Source organism: Capsella rubella, unplaced genomic scaffold, assembly GCF_000375325.1.
Source record: "Capsella rubella cultivar Monte Gargano unplaced genomic scaffold, Caprub1_0 scaffold_8, whole genome shotgun sequence".
In the NCBI taxonomy this organism is placed as follows: domain Eukaryota; kingdom Viridiplantae; phylum Streptophyta; class Magnoliopsida; order Brassicales; family Brassicaceae; genus Capsella; species Capsella rubella.
In genome coordinates this window covers 13,141,061-13,160,125 of record NW_006238916.1, presented here as the reverse complement: position 1 = coordinate 13,160,125, position 19,065 = coordinate 13,141,061, and the positions used below count along the sequence as shown (strand labels likewise).

The following is a 19,065-nucleotide window of genomic DNA, read 5'->3' as shown; positions in this document are numbered from 1 at the left end:
TAAGTGGGATCTTGGCGAAACAGAAATTAAAACTTGATAAAAATCTTTAGCTAAATACTGTAAAATGCGAATATTCTAACATCCAAATCTGTTCCCATTGCTAAAAGTTCAGAAGAGCGTATGTAGTATGATTTCACCGGCTTCTTGCAAAAAAAAGATGATAATTAGCTGAGAAATTTTTTCCTCTGCTAATCCAAAAAAATAGTAGAGGGAGAATTCATATCTTAGAAAAAAAAAAAAAAGTGTTTCAGTCGGATACAAGCAATAAATCGTAAAAAAAGGATTTGCTCGATCTCAGCTCAGTGCGTGATAATTAATAAAAATCCTAATAATAACCGTAATTACTATATCCTGGATATGGATATTGATGATCTCAGCTCAGTGCGTGGTAAGGTTGCATCGCCGGTGACTGAGAAAAATACTGCCAATGCTGCTGCTGAGAGTAACAATTTTCATCACTCGGGCAATAACTGTTGTATGATGGTGGCTGGCCGTAACAGGAGTTGGAGTTGTAATAAAAAAGATTGGGATAATGTAGATGATGATATCCACCACCGGCTTTCACAAACGTCATTCAGCAGCTTTGCCTTTTATCGAACCCATTAGTTTTAGCAGTTTGTTTGGGTCTCCTTCACCCGAAACGTAGGCCATTCCTTCGTCCACGTCTAACGAAAATTCCCCTCCTTAATGAATAAAACAATTAGATTTAGAAAGAACAAAACATAAAAACAATAAAACCCTACGATTTTGATGATTCTACTTCAAATTGTACAAGGATAACAAACCTTTGATATTCTTTAAGATCTTTGCCATGCTCTTCTGCCACGCAGGGGAGTTCGTGTCCACCTTGAACCCACAAGTCTGCCAAAATAGAAAGTTAGAAACGATTGAAACGTTACATCAGGAGGAGAAGATTAACAGAGGATAGTAACATGAACATACATATGGTTATGGTGAGAAACTGAAAACGAACCAGTTGAGTAGAACGATTATTTGATGAAAACATATCCGGTAGATCTTTTGGCCGACCTTGAGGAAGCTAGAAACACTGAGAAAGTTGTTCTATAAAAATTTATGCAACGTCTCGTACGTTTGGTTTATATGGTCTTTAATTGATGTCTTCTTGATACATGGAAATAAATGTGGTTTTTTGCGAAAGTGTTTCGAATAAGGAAATGGTTTCATATATGTCAAAATCTTCTCATCCCTGATATGGCATACTTTAATCCAGAGTCGTCTAATTAAGATAACGATTTTGGATAGAGAGCGTAAACTGCACTCTTTGCTCTGCATATATTTCCGATTAATGGACTATTTTAAAATTACAAGCCTGATAGCGAGGGGGACTATAAGCCCATACGGCCATAACCATGTGGAGGTATGATATTTACCGTCGCTTCAACCCAAGTGTTACAACTGATTGGTCCTACTGTCCTATGTTGAATCGGTACGTTCTGTTGTTTTTAGCTCTGATCGTCAAAACCATCAAGGCACCTTAGATGAAACAGTCTAGTATGTATGTATTATCAAAGAATAATTCATAGTATTGGGCGTGAAAACAAATGTGCGTTGAGTCTAAGAAATACTAGTGAAAGGAAAAAGAAAGATCTAATCTTCTTTTCTTGGAGGTTGTTTAAGCAATTTCAGAACGTTTTCATAGACGATGAATGTGATGGAAGAAGCAGGAACATTTTTCAAAAGATTAGCAGTTAGTCCTCTATAGAAACCTCTGAGACCTTCGAATCTGCAGAAACCCCAAGTGTTAGTCAGTGACACTAACCAAATACATCTTTGTTTTAAAGACATAATCGAGACCACGAAAATATGCCCTAACCAACCTCGCGGCTTCTCTGATAACATGTAAGCTGTCTATATATCTTGGAACTCCGTTAGTACTAGGTCGTTGCTGAACAAGAAACAAGTCATGTTTATGAAATCCGCAAATATTGAACGAGATCACATGCAGGTTATATGGAAGTTCTAGGAAATTAGATTTGAGCTAATAATAAGATCAAAGACACGATCAATAGGTTACCTGTAATCGTGCTCGAATAACCTGAAATGGATATGTAAGAAGAACTGCAGCGACTTTGGAGGAGCCGCCAAGTGCAGCATAATCTGCTGAGTTCTAAAGAAAAAAAAATGAAAGTGTGGCATGTTAGAATTAGTATATTTCTGATGGTGAAATGGGTGCGGGATTGAGATTAATATTCCTATATAACCGAATAGCTGGAAGTTATAAAAAAAGAGGAACTCTGTACCAATAAATTGTCAGCGGATTCCGACTTTCTTCTCTTTTCTTTCAAATCCACAATGATTTTGCGGAGCTCCTCATATGCCGTGAACTGAATAGCACCATGAGAAACCTGCTGAACACAGAATGCAAATCATTCAATCTGTAATACCTTTCTCGTAACTAATACTCATCATCTTAAACAGTTCCAAATCTGTGGATCTTGTGGTAGTTTCACAATGAACATGACAAGAGAGATCAGGATAGTTACTAACCAGTACCAGACCAGGGACAATACCCTTGTAGAGCGCCCTGGGTCCTTCCTCTTTCACTATGGTTCTAAAGGCATCTGAAGTTAACAAAAGGAACATTTAGAAGAAAACACCAGAAATCATGAAAATTGAATTTGAGCAGTGCAAACCTAATAGGCCGGAGTATGGTTGGGTTTTATGAAGAGGAGTCTGAAGCTGTAATCTTGTTTTGACTAGCCAAATCGGATTTGTGCATAAACAGACCTGAGAGCATTCATAAGCTTAAGACTGAGATCGAAAAAACCAAAGGAAAAATGAGATATTTATGGTGTCTTGTTACACTCACCAAGGCCCCTGCTTCAGCAGCAGAAGCAAGGTGAAGACCAGGGCTGAGTTTCTCATCGTCCCTGCCTTTAGCGTATCTATGTTTGGCTCTTCCATAACTATAGAGAGATAATGTATCTGTTTCAGAACACTTAAACAAGATCCACTGCTAAAGAAAAAAGAAAAAAAAAAACAAGATCCATACATTCATGCTTTGTTTTGATGAGAAATCATGATGCAAGATGTGTGTCGAACAATAAAAAAAGAAAAGAAACACTCACAAAAAGAAGTATAATCCCCATGAAACAGTGGAACCGATAACAGCAGGGAAGAAGCCTGCATAAAGCCCTTTCAACCCCTACGGAAGATTTAAACAAGAATGAGCTATATCTGAGGATTTAAGGAGATAGCTCACAAAACACATACGGCAGAGATGTCACTAACAAATGGCAGCACAGAGCCACCACATTACAAAAAAGGGTCAGAGAGATTCTCCTCGCAAACCTCGAAACGGGCAATGGTGAATACAGCGTGGGCTGTGTTCTTGTACGTCGGGAGACTTGACCCTCTACCGTCGTTGACTGTTCAATCAAGTAGTAAGCAACTTTAAACGAATCGATGAGTTAAAGGATTCGAGTTTTTGGTCAGTTGCAGGAGTGAAAAACCAGACCTTGGAACCTCGTACGCACAACATCGAGAGGGTGCATAGCAGCTACGGTGGCGAATCCAGCGACGGCGCCGGCGGTGGCGTTTTCCCACTGCCATGACGCCGCCATCAACGATTCCTTAGATGCAATCCGGCCTCAGCGCTATTGCGATTACAGAGCTAATGGAGAGTAAAATACGCGACAGGGAAGTTGATGAAAGATTCGCCGTCCTCCCTCCGGTACAGAACGATCTCCGACTCCGAGTTCGTTTCCCATTCAACTTCAAGATGTGTGTGTGCCCGTTCCAACACGACACCGTTTTAGGAAATCGGAAGCTATAACCCAAATCAGAAGATAATTAAATGTCCGAGGCCCAATACTTTCTAACGATACTTTCAAACAAACTTTTAAACTTCCGCCCTATACTTTCAGCTATTCCTAAAAGAACCCCAATACTTGGGAAATCACTGTAGTCTTAACTCTTAATTAATGAATTTGTTTTCGGTTGGTTGCACACTTGCACCAGCGTTGGGAATTAGAGTCTGAAAATATTGCAAATAGTAGTATGTTGATCATTTTTTTAAGAAACAAAATCAGATTTTAGTAAATATACCATACAAACTCATACAACAAACAGCCAAAGGAAATCGAAAACTCAATGATACGTCCATGCCAAACAAATGCATGAAACTGAAGTCGTTGCATATATAAAGATAGATTTGGTTAATAAGCATGGTTAACCCTCCGACATATGCGTCGGATCTCTCCCTTCACGCCAGTCAACGGAGAGATATTTCCCATCTTCACCATCGATTTGGCAAACTGTTCGAAGAAGGCCTCTTGATTCTCAGCGTATAGCTTCACAAGCTCCTTCGACTCTCTGTTCTTTGTGAACAGAATCTCATCAGAACTCAATAGACCTTTGTACATGATCAGGTTCTTGAAGTAGTGGTTGTCGAACTTGAACGGGGTCGCGAAGTCGAGGAAGAAGAGGTTCTGGTCACCCCCGGATCTCGGACATCGTTTACGCAACAGGGTTGCATAGTATTGGCTTAGAGTCAGATCAGGCTTTCCGTTGCCGGACTGGTTGTATAGCCTCTGCCGAAAACTTGTGCATCTCGAGTTTCCTATGGTGTGACTTCCTGCGAATCATTACATATGTCATATATAACGTTTTACAAGCCTTTCTGTAACTTACAACCGAAACCAGCAAAGCTAATGTAAACTATAATCTGTTGATTATGATGGATGGATATATTACCAGAGAGGGAGACAAGATCAACGAGATCGAGTCCTTGACGCTTGAACTTAGTGAGGATGGTTTGAAAAGTGTTGTTTGGAGCAGGAATGTCATTGTTGGAACCACTCAAGCTTGCTCCTCTCGCGTCTCTTCTTCCTAGAGGTACTTCCCAGCTCGGTCCGCCCGTCTGTATATATATATATATGTTCATTTAATTAATTTTTCGAATTGATGAGAATGAACATGATATAGTTTTGCGTGTGGTGAATAATAATTGTTATGACTTACGATGACAGTTGAGTCTCTAGCGGCTAGAGCCAAGATATCAGCGCAAGAAACTGTTTCAGGACACGCTTGTTCTAAGGCATATTTGATTTCCTCGATAAGTTCGAAACCACGGGCTGAGTTTCGGTTAGGATTTGATCGTTTCTCGCTGATTATGGTTCCGCTGCTGTCCAATAGTATCGAAGCATCGCATCCCTGCGGTACCAATATATACACAACGAGAAACAATATGTAAAATTGTTATAAAAAAAATTATCGTATGTTGTTAAAGCTTAATTAAGATCAAGTTTGATAAGTTTGATACCTTGACGAAACAATCGTGGAAATGGAGTCTGAGCAAGGAGGCAGGCATGCGAGGATCATTTGCGAATGCTTTAGCCACAATGGACTGAACAATCTCCTGAGCTTTAGGACAAGAGTGGTCGTAGAACTGAGGAAAGAGATATCCGCCAGTTCCATAGGATTTAGAACACAAACAAAGAGGAGATAATGCAATGAGAGAGAGAGCCATGACAAAGATGTTCAATGACTTGGCCATTTTTTGGGGGGGATTCTTTCTCTTGATGACTCTCGTTGGGTTAAATCAACTCGGTTTCTTGTGACTTGGTGATTGTGTGTGATGCAAAGGGTTTCATATATAGAGTAGACTTTGTGGAAATTTGATGGAGTTGGTAACTAATTGTAGCCGTATATTGGATTAGATGGATACATTAATTGATCTTTAAGGATTGGTATGAATACAAAATTTGTTAGACTTTTCATTAAATATTCCTCATACATGACCACTTTGTGTACTTCATATACATAAGATGTATATTTGCAATTGCTGAATGGGATTTTTTTGTTACATATTTGCATTAGCAACATAATTATTAAAACGTATATTTTTATGCTTTTAAACAATTCATTAGCGGACCTAAAGACACACCTGTTGATATTAAATCGACAGGTTAACCTGAAGAGTAAGGTACGCTAAAACAAATGCTTTTGTAGGGTTTTACTTGGTTGACCATCAACCAAAATAGTCAAAGAAATAATGCTAATTATTCTGCAAGCAAAACTTAAATAATCTGACTGATTGTGTGCTTAACAAATAGATACGGCTGATAAGAGTACGACAAAGACATAATAAAACTGTAGATAATGACAAAATCATTGAGAAACAGCTCCAACTGCTCTCTCTCTGTGACTCTCTCTCAGACACACAAAACCAAACCAATATTTTCCTTTTCTTTTCGTGCAATAATGACAAAGATGAACAAGTCGTCCACAAACAATTTGACTGCCCGACGTCGTATATTTAGACCTTTTCAATAGGTCACGTCTTTACGTTATTTATTTTACATTACGGTTTCAGAAGAAAATTTTTCATACTTCATAGGCCCGAATAAAATCTTTCCCGGCCTTGCGTAAAGCCCAATTCAATGGGGAAGCACACCGAATTCGAAAAAGGCCTAGTCCAATCTAACATACGCAAACCGTCTACACTAGCTGTCGTGTGTTGCTGCAAGTCCGCGATGCATGAGAGGTGTAATAACAAGTACACAACTAAGTTGAGATAGAGAACACATTTATAACAAGAAAGTAGATTCATAGATATGAAATTACATGATACAGACATCTCAGAACATAAAAAGAGCCAGATGCTCACTTATACTCACACTCCAACACACATCGCAGGACGTACATATATAAAAAGCACACATACAACGACCAAATGCGACTGCGTTACAAACCCTCCTTATTTTATTATTATCAACTTTGTATACAAGTAGAAAAGCTTAACGGCCACCACCACCGGGAAGCTTCTCCTTGATCTTGTCCATCATCCCCTTCTTCTCGTGGTGCTCGCCACCATAACCACCAGCATCATATCCAGTGGTGGTTCCGGTTCCCATGCCACCCATTCCCTGAGCTTGACTAGACTGATCATGATGACCTGGCAGCTTCTCCTTGATCTTTTGAGTTATTCCCTTCTTCCTCCTCCCTCCTTGTCCATCATCCTCCTATTATGTATATAACATCGAGATGATGACACATAATATAGTAATTAATATATTATAAAATTTTGTTTAGATCACACTTGGTACATACCGAGCTAGAGCTGGATCCAGATCCGGAGCGGTGAAGCATTCCTCCCAATCCACCACCACTTTCTTTGTGGAGTTGCTCTTGGCCGTGATGCCTAGCTCCTCCGCCAGTTCCAAAAGCTTCAGTTCCGGTTCCGGTCCCGTATCCTTGGCCACCAGTTCCATAGGTACCACCGGTGGCCCCTCCACCAGTCCCGTAACCTCCTCCGCCAGTGGCTCCTACACCACCGTATCCCCCACCGCCAATAGGGTTTCCATACTCGTCCAGCTGCTGGACCGGGTTTCCATACTCGTCAGTGGCCTGACCTCCTGGACGGTTCTGGTAAGACGCCATCTTCTTCTTATCTTAAAGAAAAACTTGAGCAAGCGTTGTTAGATTGAACTCTCTTTCTTTGTAATATTTAGACTTGGATGAGTTTGACTGATGAAGTTTCGTTAACGCATGGAAGGTAGTTTTATAGTCCAGTTTCGGATATGGATCAAACTACTAAAATATTGAATCATAATTTGTAAAGTGACGCGTGGCAGCAGTAGAAAATGTCGGCGTGGTGTTTGGACATACGTGTCCGTGAACAAACCGAACTGTTTTGATCACTAAAGAAATTGGGATTTTGATTTTATTTCCGAGGCTTCCATGTCGATACCAAGTACGTGTTCATTACAATCCTGTGACAGGGTGATGAATCTAGGTGGAGAGAAAGCAAAAAAAATATATATATGATATATCTGTCCTCTTCCATAATTTGTGTCGGTACTTAACAGTAAACACCAACGTAGAAACTGGACACGTAATTCTTCTCCTTGAAAACGATGCGACTTTGTTAATTGTTTCCCATACACGTATGCCACCAATCCATTCAAAGATTGGGCGAGTTCGAAGGGACTTGTATGGGCCTAAAATTTGGGCTCATTAAAATCACTTACTGTTAAGCCCATACAGAAGTAAATAGAGGCCTTACACAGCCAAAATCCAGTTAACGAAACGCCGCGTTTTGATGCATCGTTTCGTTCGATTGTGTTCGTCAGGAGTTTCTTCTTCTCTCTGCACCGGATTTCAAATCCTAAGCTCTTTCTCTTACAAAAAGAAGGATTCGAAGAATTGGGATATCTGGGTTGGATAAAACTATTAACTCCTTTGTTACAAAAAGTATGGATCCAGATGCGGTGAAGTCGACCCTTTCGAATCTGGCATTCGGGAATGTATTGGCTGCAGCTGCTAGAGATTATAAAAAGGTATTTAATTTTCATATTAACACTTTGAAAGTGTTCGCCATAGATTCTTAGATCTCGATTTCTCGCTTTTGGGTGAGCCCCAATTAACAACAGATAAGGAGATGAATATTGGAGTGCTTAGCTCTGGGTGTCAGAGGATATATCATAAGCTTTGCGAATTTATCCATTTTAGGACATTTCTTTTGGTTGGGTGTGTTCATAGCGCAAATGATGATGAATGGAAACAATTTGTATCATTCATGGCTGTGCAGGAAGTTCTTGCCAATGAGAAGGCGCAAGGATCAAGACCTGCCAACGAGGAGGTTGATCTTGACGAATTGATGGATGTAAGTGCAATCAATGAGACATTGCTTCTCTTCTTTCTCTATGGGAGACTGACTTTCTCATGTTGTGTAGGATCCAGAGCTAGAAAGATTGCACGCCGATAGGATTGCAGCACTCAAGGTTCATATCTGTGTCCCTTGTCTTGTTAGTTTAACTCTTCTAACTTCATTAGTATGAACTATGGACTAACCCCAAGACATCTCTTGGACAGAGAGAAGTGGAAAAGAGAGAAGCATTCAAAAGACAAGGGCATGGTGAATACCGAGAAGTTAGCGAAGGCGACTTCTTGGGAGAAGTCACAAGGAGTGACAAAGTCATTTGTCACTTCTACCACAAGGAATTCTACCGTTGCAAGTACGATGCGTCTCACTCACATCACTTTCTTTTTGTTCTTTGATATGTGAATATTAAGAACTGAAGCTTTGCACTTCAACAATGTAGGATAATGGACAAGCATCTGAAGACCCTTGCACCTAGACATGTGGACACAAAATTCATTAAGATGGACGCAGAGGTCAGTAATCCACCTGATTAACATTTCTTTGCAACTCTTCTTTGTGGGTGTTAGCTCTTCTAATTCTTGGGAGAGACTATCAATGTAGAACGCTCCCTTCTTCGTCACCAAGCTTGCAATCAAGACTTTGCCCTGTGTTATCCTATTTAGGTCAATCTTACACTTTCACTCATTCCTTATTCTTTTACTCAATTGGGTCCTTTGGAGTTTAAATTAGTGAAAACACGGAAACTGAAATCATTATTCTCCAGCAAGGGGATCGCCATGGATAGGCTTGTTGGGTTTCAAGATCTAGGTGCCAAGGACGATTTCTCCACGACGAAGCTGGAGAACCTTCTGGTTAGAAAAGGTAGAACCTTCTCTCAAATTCTGGGCTTTTGCTGCTTATCATTTGCAGCTTTGATCATTGAATCAACCTTTTTTTTTTAATTTTCTTTTCACAGGAATGCTTAGCGAGAAGAAAAAAGAGGAAGATGAGGAAGACTACGAGTATCAAGAAAGCATACGTCGGTCCGTTAGGTCTTCGGCAAATGTCAACTCTGATTCTGATTGATCTCAATGCTGATCTCATTGCATATCTCCAAGCCGTTTTTGTATTTGTTTTTGCCGCTGCTTTGTTTGTATTGTTTGGTCTATGAATCGTAAGGTTTTATTTATAATGGGGAAACTCGTTCTATATTTTCTCAAAAGTTATTGTCAAACAGACAAAAAATACTAATCACGTTCCATGTGAAAACATTGAATTTTATTGATAAGAAAACGTCAACTAGGCGGCAAGCAATGAACAGAGACTCTGCAGTCATGAACAGAAACAAACCATAATAGAAAGCAAAACAACAAACGGAAACATTTGTCACACCACAAAACGTGCCATATACAAGAAGCATCAAAAGGAAAAGGTTTGTAAGTGAGCTCACTATACTTCACTTGATCGCTATGGATTTGTATTTTTGAACAGTGCTTGTTATAGCTTGTTCTACAGGTAGCCTTTCCATGCTTGATGCTCCATAGAAGCCATGGACACAACCCTGTGTTCTCTTTAATACAAACTCTGCCTCTTCTGGACCCGATATTGGACCTATATACAAAAAGCTTACTACAACAAAACTTTTATCAAACGTTGACTGTAGGATTCGAGAAGTTACTATACCTCCGTGGCAGAGGACAATGATGTCTGGGTTGAATCTACGAGCAGCATCTGCAATAGCTTGTACACGAACAACACTTTCTTCCATTGACACTGCGGTTTTGGCCCCAATATTTCCAGATGTCGTAAGACCCATGTGTGCTACTATAATATCAGCTCCCGCTTTTGCCATTTCTTCTCCTTCTTTGGGGTTGAAAGCATATGGAGTGGTCAATAGCCCCATTTTATGTGCTTCTGATATCATTTGAACTTCTAGGCTGCAGTATCGGACTACTTTGAGTAGAAATATAAACAAGCCATAAAAAAAATGATTCGACAAAAGGGATGCTTTTTGTAGCTTACCCATATCCCATTCCTGTCTCCTCAAGATTTTGTCTAAAGTTACCATCAAAGAGACCAACAGTTGGAAAGTTCTGGACACCAACGAACCCAATGGACTCCAACTGCTTAAGAAAATAGTCCATACGTCGAAATGGATCTGTTGCGCACACCCCAGCAAGAACAGGCACCGACTTCACTACCTGCAAGTTGGATTTGTCATATGAAGAGACAGATCTTAGCGATGAGTAACTAACAGAAGCAACTGGAACGAGATGCGAGTTTCTTGGGTAAATGAATAAAGATTCTAACGGGTAAAACTTCATTCGCCATTTCAAGCACGACCGCATTGGCATCAGCAAATGGAAGCAAGCCTGCTAAGGATCCTCTTCCAGCCATCCGAAAACGTCCAGAGTTGTATATCACTATCAAATCAATCCCACCAGCTTCCTCAAACTTTGCAGATATTCCCGTACCAGCACCGCCCCCAATTATTGGTATTTCCCTCTCTATTTGATCTCTCAAGCGTCCCAAAATGGTCTGAGTTCGTTCCAAGGTTTCTGGATCCAGTTGATAAGTAAGTTTTCCAATTCCAACATGTAAGTTCCGTATCAAAATGACCAGAACCACCAACTGATCTGGTCGTTAGTTAATTGATCATTATGATTGGGAAGGACAAGAGAGACCTGGTTTTGCATTGGGGAAATCTGTAGGACTGTATGGAATCCTTTCAGGCCTCAACCCCGTCTTAGATATGTGTCCATCATCATGCTCTCCAGTACTAGGTTTAGTCGAAGCCGTTTCAGAGGGTTTGACTTGTGAGTAGGTTTTAGGACATATCTCAAGAAATGAAGCAACCAATGCCTCTGCAAACTCAGGGTCATTGATGTGGTGTGGATACATATTGACCTGTCAAAATACACAACATTATTCAATACCTAAAAGTAGATGAAGCAAAACAAACCACTAGTGCACGGGAAATAAGGAAATAAATACCTGTCTGTCTTCATTTGTTTGAATGAGCTTCTGCAATTCATTTATGAGAGCGCCAGTAGCTTCTGGATCACAGAAAGGTTTACCTGGGGCATCGAGTGCAGAGACACCTTTCTCTGGGAGACAAACCCTCACTTTTGATGTTGATTTGTTTAATTTATCTGCAATAAACCTTGCAAAGATTTTATTCTCTTCTGCTGTTGTTCGAATAAGAGAAACCTGCCAAGAAAAAACAGATAACTCAAACAGATGCTACTAGAATTAACATGATAACATTTTTTCTGACAGATTGCTCACCTGTTCATTGTGAACGTGAATATTTCTCGTTTGGAAATGAGAAGGAATAGTATCTTTACCACCAAAGTTCACCATATCTAAGGCTCCTACACTTAAAACCAACGGTATTCCTTTTTCTATGGTAATATCAAAACGGGAACTATCGCATGCCATCACCCCTCCAACTACATGGTCTGCAACCTCAGTTGTTGTAATATCCATTACTCCCTACGAAAGGAACAGGTAAAAGAAACCAATGCCACAGACAAATTTTTAAAACAAAGTAAATTAGTGGTACAAGAAAACAAAATCAGGGCGAATGGGGAAGAAGAGAAAACCTGTATAAACCCTTCTTTAACCAAAGATTCCATTGCTCTGCCACCGACACCCGTGGCATGAAACACAAGTGTCTCAAAACCTTCACTTGTTAATCTTTCCTGGACTGCATTTACACATGAAGTTGTCACCCCGAACATGGTAATGCCCACAGTACATTTCCCGTTCTCGCTTGGGGAGCTTCTAAGCATCTGAAGCCTCCCGACTACCATGCCCGCAAAAGAAGCCCCAGCGTTTGAAAAGACTATCCTGCTAACACTGTTGATACCACAGACATCTACTACAGAAGGAATCAAAACCAAATCTGAGGTCCCAACATAAGGTTCGGTTAGACCGCTGGCGACAGTGGATACAATGACCTTGGGAATCCCGATGGGGAGAGACCTAAAGGCGGAGGATATCAGAGAGGTTCCTCCGCTTCCGCCAAGGCCTATAGCCCCAGCAAGTGAATTATCCTCAAACGCTTGCCTAAGAAAATTGTCAAGACATTTGCTCATGATACCAACAGCCTCCCCCCTATCATCCGGAAGCTTCAGAGGTTTTTTCTCCTGCTTCGATCCAACATAGCACGAGAGAACTTGTTCTCTAGTTACAAATGCAAAGTCTTGTGCAACATTCTGGATACGCTTATCATCAGTACCCGCCGAAACATCCACAATCACAACCTCAACCTGTTGTTATTCCAATCAAACCGCTCAGATACACCAAACCATTTCCCAATTCTCCAGCTGAACCCCAAAATTGAGACTATGACACTAAATCATTCATCTGATTCTTAAAAACTCAAGTTTCTGCACTAAATCTTACCTTGGAAGATGAGAATGCGGCGATATTTGATCGCACTGATCCAGCAAGGAATCGTAGCTCGTCAAGCTTGGTATCGACGGTTCCCACACAAAAGACTCGATAAGTTTCGCTTCCCATTTCCACAGCTCAAAATCCTCCGATCCCGTTTTGTGATCTTTTGACTTCGTTGCGACAGTGTACTCTGCTGTTCTATATTGTCGGTTCGGTTTGAGAGTCTTCCATATTGCATATTTTCCCCCAAGTTTCGATTATTAAGTTCATCGGCCTAACGTCCTATTTTATAACACATTCACCTTATAAAATTTGTTTCTTTCCGAAAATTCCTTGTATTTTTTTCTTATTGCAGAAAGCTCTACTTTTTTTTTTGTTTACTATAAAAAAAAAAACAAACAAACAAACAAATGTTTGTGTATTTACAAAATACCCCTGTAGTTTTGTTTATTATTGAACGGCCCTAGAGTTGTATGTTAAGACAAGATGCTGGGTGGAGTTTGATCGGACCAAATACATGGGGTTTCTAAATGATTAAAAAAAAATTATTTCTTTTTTGATCAAAAAAATAAATTATATCAATTTAAAATTTTTGATTGGTATAGTGGTTGTGTAATCCTTTGCTATATATATTACATATCTGAGGTTCGAATCCTCTTTTGGTACTTTATATAATTTGAGTTCTTTTATTTAGCAAAATATTTTTTTTATATCTAGTTTATTTGTTGGTTATTCCAAAAAAACTTTGAAAAATCAATAAATTAAGTGTAAATACATTTAGAAAAGTTAATTTTCATAAGTACTAGAATATTTTGCATTTTATCAATATATTTAATGCCTTCAAACATTAAAATATTTTAATACAACAAAATATTTTAGGCCACTTTAAACATAAGACTGATCCTTTGACTTCTTCAAAGAACAATATATCTCATATTGTTGAATGTCATTTTTATAAGATAATCAATATAAATTCTTTAAAATGCATCACTCACAAATTTGTACAAAACTATTGTTGTATCTTCATGCATATTATTTGTCCCAATCAAGATTACAAGTAACCGATCTCTTTGAATCATGATTTAAACTTACAATTCAAGCGACAACATTAGATAAAACTCAAACTTATTTAGTTTCTATTCTATAGGATATCAAACTACTGCTTACTTTGGATGCCGAGACATAGGGTTTGATCATTATGCCCTTTTAAAAAAAACAATTATTACTTCTTTACGTAATGGAACAAAAGTTAAATTTAAGAAATAATCATCTATTAGATTTTGTGCTTTTTTATTATTTTAGATTGTGGGAATTGGAAGGATCCAAGAGGATGACTGAAAGTCTGAAATATCAGTTTTTGTTACAATTTGAAATTACATCTTTAATATACATTAGTACACTTTTCCTAGCTGAATTTAGCTAACATACACATACGATCAATCAACAACACGACAAGGGGAGTACTATGGGCCATTTCGAACTATTCAATATCACGACATAACATTTCTATGCTCTTTATGAAGTTCCAACTTAGCCCATATAACTAAAGACGGCAGGGTCTCATATCCAGTAACAACAAAAGCTTTTACTCCTAAATAAATCACAATGAACTGGGCTTCGGGCCACGCTTTACATGACTATTATTACATCAGTGGTAACGTTATAAAACGTTTGGATAATCCGAAACAGGTGAAGCATTTGGTTAAACAGTTTCTACATTTTCAAGCTTATCACCATAGCTATATACAAAAATTTAAAATTCTTTCAACAATGTAGTTTACATGAAATCTTAATAGTTTTGTTGTATGCATGAAAAAGGTTGTCAACGTCAATTATGCGAGACTATCGTACGCTTAGTCAAGGTATAAATATTAAGATGAAACAAAAAAGTCGTGGGTACACGATGTCATTTCCAATCAATTTATTGTCTTTTTATGTCACTTAAGAAAAAAAAGTAAAACTTTTAATCAACCCTATTACCCTATGTATGAAGCATTTCGATATACTCTTTAAGTAGTAAGTAAACACTAATTTTAATTTTTTATTGTTAAAATCTGTCATAAGTGTATGATCGGAGATGACATTGGTTTTTATTGTGGTTCTAAAGCTGTTTTCTCATCAAACGCTAGGGAAATTTTTTAAAAAAGTGTAACAGTATAAAAGTTAATTTCGGCAACGAAACAATGTGAGGGCAGGGTCCGATATGAGGCACATTGGCGTTTAAACACGTTGCAGATGTTAAATGATGATACTGCAAAAATTAGGGAAGCAAGTAAAGTCTACCCTATATAAATGGATATTTGATATAAAGCATTATATCATTTTGGTCGACCATTGATGTATATAATATAGCAAAATTTAAAATATAATCCGTATATATGATATAATTTACGTCGACATCCATATCTGACCTTTTTCCCCTCATGCATTGTCGTATATGGTAAAGGATATAAATTAATCATTCATGTCATGTCTATATAGTTTAGGGTAATTGATATTTATCTTACAAATTTGAGAATAGTTGAAGAATGATCAGCACTGGCGAGTCAAATTTAACTCGTTGAAAATATATAAATCGAAAAGAATGAAGTAGGAATATATCTTAGAATAAAACAGTTTTTAGAAAGAAAAAATAAATTAAAATTGTGGATGATCGTAGGAACAGAATCTGCTAGCATTTGATGAGTGAATTTAAGAATGTTAGTTGTAGTAAATATCCTTATACGTTGTTGTATTTAATGTGTTCAATAGTACGTATCTCAAAATGTAATTACAAACACTGTGCATGCTAGCTGCGTTAAAAATAAGGGCCAAGTGATGGTAAAAGTGGCTGTAATGACAAAATCCAACAACACCAATAACAAAACAGCCGCTCGTGGTGGAAACTATCATGATTGCTCTCTTGTTAAAGTCTTAAAGAGTCCCTCAAAAGAAATAATATAAATGCAACAATCAATAAACCCAACAAAATTTCTTATAAAATACTACTCCAGTTTTATGCAAAAGATGGATCGGCTCAACCAAATCTCCATCGTATATATCAAAAGAAGGGTAAAAGAACCGACTTTTTTTTATTTATATATATTTTGGCTGAGCAGAGATTACGGGACTTTTAGTGAAAAAATAAAGTCGCTTTTTTTTCATTCTTCTTAATTATGGTCTGCGTGGGTGTCTGTCTGCATAAAAGTTCACATTTTTATACTTTTTTTTTGCCAATTTTCAAAATTATTACATGATCATTGGTGCCAATACCCATCAGAAAGACTGAAAGAGAAACACGGCCGCTTCAGCTAATTAATTAATACTATTCCTTTCTTTATTGAAACTTTTCTTCTGATCTTCTTCTTCTAATCTTATAGCCGAAGGCTACGAGATGATCACTGAGATGACTTACTAGACCATCAATCATTCATTCCCATGAAGCTTTAGAAAAATGAAGCTTCCTAATTCCTTCATATTTTATATAACAGTTAAAGATTTAAGTACCTTTTTCTCAATTGTCTCCAATAGTCCAGTCCCATTATAAACTTTCACTGATACAAATATCATTTTAACTTTTCATATATATATAATATTTTGTTTTTTCATTGGTGTACATAAAAGTACCACACCATGCATGTGTATTGATCTGTACATGCATGTATGTGTCTACAGTCTACGTTGAATTTTAGTTTGATACACGAACGGTCTCGAATTTTATCAGGATATACTGCAATAGATTTTAATTGGTGTGCAGATCTCATCTGGGCAACCAAAAAAAGGAAAAAGAAAAGAACAAATGAATCTCCACGCTTCTAAAAGCCCTTTGAGTCTGATCAGTACATGGATTTTAATTCTTTGCATGGTTAATTATTGCAGGCATGCATGACAGTTTAGTCGGTGTAAAAGTCCAAAACGCCATTATGAACGATATTCAAAGAAAGATAACATACATATAGTGAGTGATTGGCTCGTGTTTAGTTAAGACAAGCCATGCAAGTTTGAAATCAATAATTTGACGGATGATATTTTTTATATTGATTTACTTTTTGCTTTTTTTATATATATATAAAAGTAACCACAAGGGTAGGGTTTCATGGCAAGACAAAAAGACAGACCTAAATCGATCGATTGTTTCTTGGATAACACTAAAACTTGAAGATTTTTAAAAAGTTATATGGTAATGTCATAATGAATTTGCGGAGTGGGACGAGACAACATTTATACTTCAAGTTTGTATCATTAGACTTGAGGAAGTGACGCTCACTGAGACAAGTAAACTAATATTATATTTCATAATATATATCTTTCATAATAAGCAGCTAATTACTGTACATAAGAGAGATGATTAATATTTTTAAACGTACATGGAATATATTTTTCTTTAGACAAAAAAAAGAAAAGACAAGATTCCATATGGTTATAACTTTCACAAAACTTTGTTTGTTTGTTTTGTAGATGATTCGATAGAATATATGTAAGAATATATATAATGATATTTTTTTTTATATAAGAAGGCTTTTGTTATGGACAACGACCGCTAAAGATTCTTGACGACGAAACAATCTCTGTTTTGCTATGAAAGCTTCGATCGTTTTCTGAAACTCTTCGTTGCTTAGATCATCTTCTGGATAGTTGTCATCCTCGTCTCTTTGCTTCTCAATCTCCCAGATGCACTTGTCTGTCTCCGATCTCTGTAGACAACGTTTCGTATTCGGACGGCTCTGTTTTGCAGAAACGTCTGATTTGCTTCTTCCATATACTTTTTTACTGGCAGCTGCAGCATCCGAATCAACCTCGGCGTCTGGAATATTCTCTTCCGCCTTTGGATTCAAATCAGTGACGATCACCTCTTTGTCGTCGTAGACTATCTCATCCACCATGTCTTCATCGGCCGGCTTGGATCGATTCTCTACGGATCTGACGAACGCCTCGTAGATTTCTGTTTCGGGACTCGTTGCGGCGGCGGTGGTTGTTTTCTGATCGGAAGACTTGGTGAGAAGAACAAGGACGATGGAGTTGCCGAGGAGGAAGACGAACAGAGGAGTCGATACAACGGCGGCGATACGGCGGAGAAACGCTCCGGAGATTTGAACGGCGAAAGGAAGGCGAGTGAATGTCCAGAAGAGGAGGAGGAGGGCGACGCAAACCTCCGCCGCGCGGAAGAAACGTCCGATTCGCCGGAAGCGGTTGAAACGCCGCAACGCCTTGGCTTTCTCTGCTTTCACGTTGTCGAACGAATCCATTTGCGAGTTGGGAGATAGAGATAAGAAGAGTATGAAGTAAGAGCACACCACAGAGAGAGAAAGAGAGAGGTTGAAGAAAAGGGAAAGAGAGGTTGAAGAAAAAAGTGGAGCCAAGCTTCATCTCTCACAACTCTCTTTTATAGACACACTCTCATTACCACAGAGACTTCTCTCTCTCTCTCTCTCACCTTTTTTTGTTCTTGAAATAATTGAACTTTTTCCCCCCCTTTCTCTTTATTTTTCTAATATATACTGTATTATACATAACTTTTTATTATCTTATTATATAAAGAGTTATATCTAACTTAGATATATACATATATTCCAATTCTGATTCCCTATGTTATGTAAGACACCACTTGTCCCTATTGTATTATATCTATTGTTCAATATCCGAAAAAAAAATATTTATCAAAAAATTTATCAATCATAGTAACCAAATTTTGCTTATTAAACATTGAATTAGCAAATGATTCCATTTAAAAGAGAACCTGTAAAACATGTAAACTGAAAGTTATCATTGATTTTGACTATATAATTACACAGAATTTGTTTGCTATATAAGTTTAAAGTTAGAATGATTCACAAGTTTCAACTACTCATAGTTATTATATACAGCTGTTGTCAAATTTTATGAAAATGTAAATAAAAAAAAAAGAAATTGGACCGAGCAAAATTGTAAAAAAAAAAAGTGATGTAAACAGAGAGAATCAAAAGAATTTCACGTGAGGCGTATGGTATTTATGGGGCAACCATATAAACGTAAATTAAACCACCACCGCTCTTCAAAGTGTACACCGATTCGTATTTTGCCTAAACCTCTCTCTCTCT

The 19,065-nt window shown here is 38.0% G+C and overlaps 7 protein-coding genes across 8 annotated transcripts; 1 reads left to right on the top strand and 6 right to left on the bottom strand.

The window, feature by feature from the left end:
- Window positions 1-325: 325 nt before the first annotated feature.
- Window positions 326-1,006, bottom strand: LOC17874890. Its single transcript, XM_023777682.1, is given in 4 exon segments — window positions 326-576; window positions 579-683; window positions 786-861; window positions 974-1,006. Coding segments are annotated over 4 exon segments (465 nt in total).
- A 489-nt stretch (window positions 1,007-1,495) lies between these two features.
- Window positions 1,496-3,756, bottom strand: LOC17875393 (folate transporter 1, chloroplastic). Of its 2 annotated transcripts, none has more exons than XM_023787017.1 (10): window positions 3,479-3,756; window positions 3,313-3,389; window positions 3,090-3,166; window positions 2,831-2,927; window positions 2,655-2,748; window positions 2,509-2,582; window positions 2,262-2,369; window positions 2,036-2,128; window positions 1,839-1,906; window positions 1,496-1,744 (listed from the first exon to the last, which is right to left on the bottom strand). In XM_023787017.1, exons 1-10 carry the CDS (start codon window positions 3,582-3,584, stop codon window positions 1,609-1,611), a joined length of 930 nt encoding a protein of 309 aa, XP_023642785.1. In that variant the 5' UTR covers window positions 3,585-3,756; the 3' UTR covers window positions 1,496-1,608. The 2 variants fall into 2 exon arrangements, with proteins under 2 accessions (XP_023642785.1, XP_006279663.1); XM_006279601.2 differs by having other exon boundaries at window positions 2,262-2,366; window positions 3,479-3,753.
- Window positions 3,757-4,013: 257 nt separating this feature from the next.
- On the bottom strand, window positions 4,014-5,572 carry LOC17876461 (peroxidase 72). Its single transcript, XM_006281362.2, has 4 exons — window positions 5,285-5,572; window positions 4,984-5,175; window positions 4,717-4,882; window positions 4,014-4,597 (listed from the first exon to the last, which is right to left on the bottom strand). Exons 1-4 carry the CDS (start codon window positions 5,516-5,518, stop codon window positions 4,179-4,181), a joined length of 1,011 nt encoding a protein of 336 aa, XP_006281424.1. The 5' UTR covers window positions 5,519-5,572; the 3' UTR covers window positions 4,014-4,178.
- Window positions 5,573-6,546: 974 nt separating this feature from the next.
- On the bottom strand, window positions 6,547-7,482 carry LOC17876976 (dehydrin Rab18). Its single transcript, XM_006281109.2, has 2 exons — window positions 7,075-7,482; window positions 6,547-6,986 (listed from the first exon to the last, which is right to left on the bottom strand). Exons 1-2 carry the CDS (start codon window positions 7,402-7,404, stop codon window positions 6,762-6,764), a joined length of 555 nt encoding a protein of 184 aa, XP_006281171.1. The 5' UTR covers window positions 7,405-7,482; the 3' UTR covers window positions 6,547-6,761.
- A 623-nt stretch (window positions 7,483-8,105) lies between these two features.
- LOC17874954 (thioredoxin domain-containing protein PLP3B) lies at window positions 8,106-9,830 on the top strand. The gene is made up of 8 exons (XM_006281613.2): window positions 8,106-8,303; window positions 8,555-8,629; window positions 8,700-8,747; window positions 8,839-8,981; window positions 9,069-9,141; window positions 9,230-9,291; window positions 9,393-9,490; window positions 9,585-9,830. The coding sequence occupies exons 1-8, from the start codon at window positions 8,220-8,222 to the stop codon at window positions 9,692-9,694; spliced, it is 693 nt and encodes a 230-aa protein (XP_006281675.2). The 5' UTR covers window positions 8,106-8,219; the 3' UTR covers window positions 9,695-9,830.
- A 41-nt stretch (window positions 9,831-9,871) lies between these two features.
- Window positions 9,872-13,274, bottom strand: LOC17875428 (UPF0261 protein y4oU). Its single transcript, XM_023780713.1, has 9 exons — window positions 13,019-13,274; window positions 12,214-12,882; window positions 11,897-12,103; window positions 11,603-11,818; window positions 11,293-11,515; window positions 10,919-11,166; window positions 10,631-10,809; window positions 10,292-10,545; window positions 9,872-10,219 (listed from the first exon to the last, which is right to left on the bottom strand). The coding sequence occupies exons 1-9, from the start codon at window positions 13,133-13,135 to the stop codon at window positions 10,065-10,067; spliced, it is 2,268 nt and encodes a 755-aa protein (XP_023636481.1). The 5' UTR covers window positions 13,136-13,274; the 3' UTR covers window positions 9,872-10,064.
- A 4,066-nt stretch (window positions 13,275-17,340) lies between these two features.
- On the bottom strand, window positions 17,341-18,411 carry LOC17876559. Its single transcript, XM_006279433.2, has one exon. The coding sequence runs from the start codon at window positions 18,232-18,234 to the stop codon at window positions 17,494-17,496; it is 741 nt and encodes a 246-aa protein (XP_006279495.1). The 5' UTR covers window positions 18,235-18,411; the 3' UTR covers window positions 17,341-17,493.
- Window positions 18,412-19,065: the final 654 nt, after the last annotated feature.